This window comes from Neoarius graeffei, chromosome 21 (genome assembly GCF_027579695.1).
Source record: "Neoarius graeffei isolate fNeoGra1 chromosome 21, fNeoGra1.pri, whole genome shotgun sequence".
Taxonomy (NCBI): Eukaryota; Metazoa; Chordata; class Actinopteri; order Siluriformes; family Ariidae; genus Neoarius; species Neoarius graeffei.
This window is the reverse complement of record NC_083589.1, coordinates 8991269-8997871: the sequence shown is the minus strand read 5'-3', so window position 1 is coordinate 8997871 and position 6603 is coordinate 8991269. Positions and strand designations below refer to the sequence as shown.

Here is a 6603-nt window from a genome sequence, read left to right as displayed (position 1 = left end):
AATTTATTATAACAATGATATACATTCAATAAGGTCAGCAGCAAAACAGTGAGGTATTATGTGTGTGTGTGTTTGTGTGTATGTGTATTAGAGGGGGAGGGGTGTGTGTGTGTGTGTGTGTGCTGGGGGAGGTGAAAATCGCCTCGTGGTCCCTGAGACAAAGGAATTAGCCATGGCTGCTAATCCACTACACTATAACATTACCAAATTCACTGAAATCTTGATGAGGTCAAAATATGTGTAATAATGAAATTAAAGGTGTTAGAAAGGATAGAGAAAAGCATGCAACAGCCTATCTATTAAAACAACTGAGAGAAACAATATAGAACCACAATGATCAGTATGCTCAATTAAACAGTTCCTGAGTTTAAATTCACACTACTTCATGAAGCTAATTCCTAAGACTAATTTGCCCAAATGCCAGCCTTACTTTCAGATATCCCAAAGTTTCGCGGGGTTCACAGAAGCTTGTGGGTCGCTTCCGTGAGAGCGCAGAGGTTTCCATGGTCCAAACTTCGTCGTTTGTGAGGAAAAGTCTCTGATCAAACAATGTGCACAGCGATTAAGTCAGAAGGAATCTGGTCGCTTCTAACTTTTAATTAACTGCTTGGGCTGCAGTCGTAACGTTACTCATAGTACAAATAAAACTGGTTGTATCTCTATTTAGTGAGACAGTGCAACTTAAGTAGTATTTTTACCGTGGCCAGTGGTATACGAAAGTGTGCTGAATCTTCTTTTTCTTGAAAGGCAGACGTCTTGATCTCAGATGTTCTGATGAGAGGGTGTCTCTTTATGTCTGTATGACGCAGAGTCCACAGCGCCAAAGAGAGTTAGCTGAGGGTTTCCGGGTCACTTATAGAGTCATGGAGGACGTGATGTAGGTGATCCCGCCCAGCCATGACGTAGGTCATCGCGGAAGTTAGTTGATGGGATTTGTAGTTCTAGACGGGACTGTGACTGTCCCTACACCATGTTAAAACTGTTAATGTTATAGTCATGTTGTCTGTTGTTGCCCAAATGAGGATGGGTTCCCTTTAGAGTCTGGTTCCTCTCAAGGTTTCTTCCTCATGTTGTCTGAGGGAGTTTTTCCTTGCCACTGTCACCACAGGCTTACTCATTGGGGATAGATTAAGGATAAAATTAGCTCATGTTTTAAGTCATTCAAATTCTGTAAAGCTGCTTTGTGACAATGTTTATTGTTAAAAGCGCTATACAAATAAACTTGACTTGACACATAGAGACACACAACCATTCACACTCATATTCACACCTGTGGTCAATTTAGAGCCACCAATTAGCCAAACCTGCATGACTTTGGACTGTGAGGGAAAACAGAACACCTAGAGGAAATCCACACAGACACGGGGAGAACATGCAAACTCCACACAGAAAGGCTACCATCAGCCACTGGGCGCAAACCCATAACCTTCTTGCTGTGAGGCAACAGTGCTAACCACTACACCACTGTGCTGCCCTATCCAGAATATCATTCCAAAAAAAACAGCAACACACTTTTTAATAAAGGCTGGTAAGAGTGCATTCCAGTGAACACAGCTATTCTCTTTGGCATCAGGCACAAGCAGCTTGTACACAACCATACTGCATTGAGTTACAGCTTGTTGGAATGATCAGTCTTTAATTGCACATAGATGCTGATATACTCGTGTTGTGACATATTTTAGTATTTAATTTTTGGCAAAACAAAAATGCACTGAAATACAGTGATAATTTACGGTATGATACTGGAAAAACTAATTCAGTTATTAGATGTCCTAAAATGCCACTCAGCAAAATAAACCAGGCTTTAACCTGAAAGTCTGTTTAATGATTTATGTACCCCTGAGCAGTGCTGAGTACAAGCATATTTTGATGTTTTCATTATCAAAATTTCATCCATTTATATAACTCAGTCACTAGTCAGAGCTTATTATTTATTTATTTATTTATTTATTTATTTACGTGAGCTACAATAATTACAGCACACTTTTTGATTATCTTGCAAATTATGATATTGACCAGTCTCATGCAACATACTGAAAGCAAACTTGACCTGAAAATACGTCATTCAACAGAGGAATGTCATACAAGTGTTCAAGGAGACAGGAGTGATTCAGAAGTGATAAACAATATAGAACTAAAAATGGTGGTCTTTATTTCTAAAACCTGCTTGTCCAGACAGATCAGGTGACTAAATTATACCCCAAAATTTAAACCTTAAACAAGGAAGTCAAATATTCACTATGATTTTCATGAATCTATTTATTCTCACTTTACACACAACAGGTTTAAAGCAGTTTCCTCTAAATGCAGAGATGATTATAGGAAATCACACATTCTGATTGGTCATGAGATTCAGACTATTTCTCAATAATCACCTCGAGCGACTTGGCAAAATGTCAGCCGATCGCTTCATCACCGTAAGTGAGGAGGAATTACAAATGATGAAAGAAAATGTTGTTGGTAAAAGCATTAAAGATCTTAAGGGGTTTGGTCTAAAACTATTCAAAGGTAAGGTGGAATTGTGACTTATGTTATTGATTTCAAAACAAAGTATTTTTTATGACTCAGTGAAGATAAGTGACACAAGTCTGTGCCATGCCATTATTACATTCACATGCCGCTTTTGAAGACTGAAGTTTTTTTTTTTTAATAAGGTTTCCTTTTTATTTTTTAAATCAATCATCCATGTATTTATACCAAAACAATTGTCCTCCTCAGGCTCAGTGAATATTGGTGAATAATTGGTGAATTGGTGAATTATTCGCCGATATTCACCTCAGCTTCAGCGAATAACTGTATGATAAAACTTCTTGCTAGTTGAGAAAATAACAGGAGGCATCAGATTGAAGGTTGAAAAAAGCCAAGCCTAGGTCCAGCCTTTTAAAAGACACCAACAATATAATCTGAAGAAAATCCATTCCCAATAAGAAAAATAAGTAGTTCTGACAATAGAACAACCTAACAATGAAACAATCCTTTTGGAAATGACATCCTGTTTAAAAGTCCTCAAGGAGGACTCAAGGAGAGAAGACTACTCAGGTTTCACTGGATTCTCGGCTTCTTCCAAAAGTACTTCACCCAGCTCGACCTCCTCTTTCTTGCTCATGCGATCAGTCAAGTGCTGCAGCAGCCCTGCCACAAACGCATCACCCTCCACGTTGATGACTGTGCAGGTGCGATCTCTAAAAGCAGTAATGTAGAAAAAAAGAGAAGAAGTTACTCCACATAAACCTATGGTTCATTATTCCATACACCTTTCCATAACCACATCCTATTTGATCCCTTTTTTTATGATCAGAAGTACACTTTTATCTCATAAATTCTTCCAACATGTCTTTAGACTCCAAATCTACATATTTTACTCACACAAGCCAGTCTACAGCCAGGATAAGAGAGAGGTCCGTAGTGGGCAATCCCACTGCCTCCAGAATGATAACCAGCGTCAGCACACCTCCAGCAGGGACCCCTGCAGTCCCCACACTTGAAGCTGTGGCTGTCACCCTGAAACAAGAAAGGGACAATGTGGAAAAAAGAAACTTGTGCTGATTTATAGCTTGTAATATCCATTTAGACTCTGAGTAACTGGAGTTTAATGTCTGCACTCACAGTATTGTAATAATCTGGGCAAAGCTGAGTGGAATGTCATTTAACTGTGCAATAAAGACAGCAGCCACACACTGGAAGCAAGCGGCTCCATCCATGTTGACAGTGGCACCAATAGGTAGGATGAAGCGACTCATGCGCTTTGATATACCGTTGTTCTCCTCCACACACTTTATCATCAAAGGCAGTGTTGCAGCACTAAACACACAAATGAGGTGAGGCACTACCCACTTTAGAACAACTTACACAACACTCCTAATTCTGAAAATCACTTTAAACAGTTACATTCATTAAACCTGCTATGAATCTAAATAAATAAACTAAATCCAAATGAATCTGGATGGGGATGTTGTTGCTCTTAAATTTAAAGTCAGAATTCTAGATGTCATTATTATTATCCATGCATCAATCCATCCATCCATTATCCATAACCGCTTATCCTGTGCAAGCTGGAGCCTATCCCAGTTGACTATGGGCGAGAGGCGGGGTACACCCTGGACAAGTCGCCAGATCATCGCAGCGCTGACACATAGAGACAAACAACCATTCACACTCACATTCACACCTACGGTCAATTTAGAGCCACCAATTAACCTAACCTGCATGTCTTCGGACTGTGGGGGAATTCGGAGGAAACCCACACAGACACGGGGAGAATATGCAAACTCCACACAGAAAGGCCCCCGTTGGCCACTAGGCTCGAACCCAGAACCTTCTTGTTGTGAGGTGACAGTGCAAATCACTACACCACCATGCTGACCTATTATTATTATTATTATTATTATTATTATTATTATTATTATTATTATTATTATTAACAACTACTAAACACACAAAATAAAATAAATAAATAAAACCCTAGCTGATGTAAACAAAGATCAGATTGGGCCTCCCATCTGTACATATTTTACCTTGAAAGAAAGATACTTTAGTCAACTAAAAAATACTAATAAAAAAAAGAAACACATAACCCCAGCACAACTCATCACTGTTTTGTGCCTTACGTTTGTTCTATTGCGATTCAGAAAAGGATGCTGGTTTAGGCCAAATGCTCCTCAGCTTCTTACCTGGACGCGGTTCCAAAAGCAGTTGCCAAAGCAGGAATTATGCCCATGAGAAAAGTGTAGGGGTTCTTCCGTGTGATCACAAAGTAAAGTAGTGGCAGGATGATCAGACCATCCACTACATGACCAATCAGACAGCATGCAATATACTTTCCCAAGCTGGCAAATAGTGTCCCTACATTCTCCATCTCAATAATCTTAGCAGCCACCAAGAATATGATACCCAGCGGGGCATACCTACAAAACATCAACTCAGTTAGAATATAAATAACTCCAAATTTTCAGAGAACCAAAATTAACATTATGTGAACTAGTATAGGGAATGCATTTTCATGGAATAAGTAACAAAAAGCAGGTTGATTTACTTACCACATGATCCAGGATATGAGTATCATATTAGCCTCATTGAAGGAGTTAAAAAACTTAATTAGGTTCTCCCCATCCTTGCCCAAACTCTTCAAAGCTATACCAAACACCACAGCAAACACAACTAGGCCCAGAATGTTCATACTGTCCACATTTGTACCCACTGGAACCTACACACAAGTACACACATCAGCCGCATGTCCTACAAACAGTTTACATGTTTAGATTTTTAAAACTAAAGATTACCTTTTCCAAAGTGATGTTGGAAGCAGTCGTGTTGATTTTCAGAAACTTATAACCAGTAGCATACTGAGGGAAAAAGGAGACATCAAGTGAGCAAAATAGCTAATTGATGATGGGGGGAGAAAGTGGTGTTTCTAGTCTTTTTTAGTCTGGAGGGAGTGTGTGAGTTAGAGCATGTGAAAGATGTGCAAGTCTCTCTCTCTCTCTCTCTCTCTCTCTGCATGTGTGTGTGTCTCACCGACTGAAAAGTAGCAGCCACCAGGTTGGAGGGAAAGATGTTTCTGAAAGGGCAAAGAAAATGTATATGCTAATTAATTGTAATACCTCAGCGTCTCATATCACCGACATCAATGTGCCGAACCCAAACCTGAACCCTTAGACACATGGAACAGACCTGTGATCCTACAGACCTCCAATTACTGACGAATATTTAAAATGAATATTAAAATACTAATGTAATTGATCCAGACTAGCAGCTGGAGTCCTCGGATTAATGCAGATCACCTTGATCTTGAGGAGACTAAAAGTGTTCCCTTTCCTTTCCTCTGGTTAACACGTTACTTTCAACAATTTCAGTCTCAACCCATTAAAGTAGTCCACTTACCTTATTAGGTCCAAAAATGAGTCCACCACCTCCTTACTCTCGAATACATTCTCATCAGTGTAAATCACCTTCTGCTTGGCTCCTTCAGATGAACCAGGATGAATGACAAATGCCATAATCACACCAATTAATGATGAAAGTAATGTGGTCACTAAAAAGAAGAGCATAGCCCAGCCACCCAGTTTCCCTAAAGCTTTTGAGTCGATGCTTGTGGCTCCGGATATGAGGCTGCACACTACCAGTGGCATGATGATCATCTTCAGTAGGTTGATCAACAACTCCCCGGGGAAGCCAAAATAAATCACCTGAGCTGGGGAGAGCTTTACATTTCGCAGTCCGAGTCCAATACAAATACCAGCAATGACCGCAGTCACCGTCAGTATCACCAGTAAGTTTTTCTTCACGATCTTCTTTAACTTCTCCCACATGATTTCTGAAGCAGATGGACTCTACTCAACTGGATCAGAACGTTCGTCACATTGCACTTGGTCGATAGAAATTGGTCCTTATATATCTGTGTTCTCGTCTGCCATCTTCACTTAAACAGTTACCGCCATGAGTCTAAACATGAATCTCTTCCTGTGCCTGTGAGTAAAATGTGCTCCTTCCACCTGCTGTGGCTCAATTAAAGCTCAGTTAATCATTCCAGAATCAGAATCAAAATCAGAATCAGAATCAATCATGTTTATTGGCCAAATACGCTGACACACATACAAGGAATTT

General features: G+C 39.8%; 1 protein-coding gene across 1 annotated transcript; it reads right to left on the bottom strand.

Moving 5' to 3' along the window:
• Nucleotides 1–3031: 3031 nt before the first annotated feature.
• Nucleotides 3032–6308, bottom strand: LOC132870014 (neutral amino acid transporter B(0)-like). Its single transcript, XM_060903555.1, has 8 exons — nucleotides 5881–6308; nucleotides 5515–5557; nucleotides 5280–5342; nucleotides 5037–5203; nucleotides 4671–4904; nucleotides 3607–3801; nucleotides 3367–3501; nucleotides 3032–3182 (listed from the first exon to the last, which is right to left on the bottom strand). Exons 1-8 carry the CDS (start codon nucleotides 6306–6308, stop codon nucleotides 3032–3034), a joined length of 1416 nt encoding a protein of 471 aa, XP_060759538.1.
• Between the last annotated feature and the right edge of the window lie 295 nt (nucleotides 6309–6603).

Coding starts and splice junctions, on each gene's coding strand:
- LOC132870014 (XM_060903555.1), bottom strand. CDS start 6,308: ATGTGGGAGAAGTTAAAGAAGATCGTGAAGAAAAACTTACTGGTGATA. Junction 4,905..5,036: donor CTCATATCCTGGATCATGTG/GTAAGTAAATCA, acceptor GATGTTTTGTAG/GTATGCCCCGCTGGGTATCA. Junction 3,183..3,366: donor CTGGCTGTAGACTGGCTTGT/GTGAGTAAAATA, acceptor TACTGCTTTTAG/AGATCGCACCTGCACAGTCA.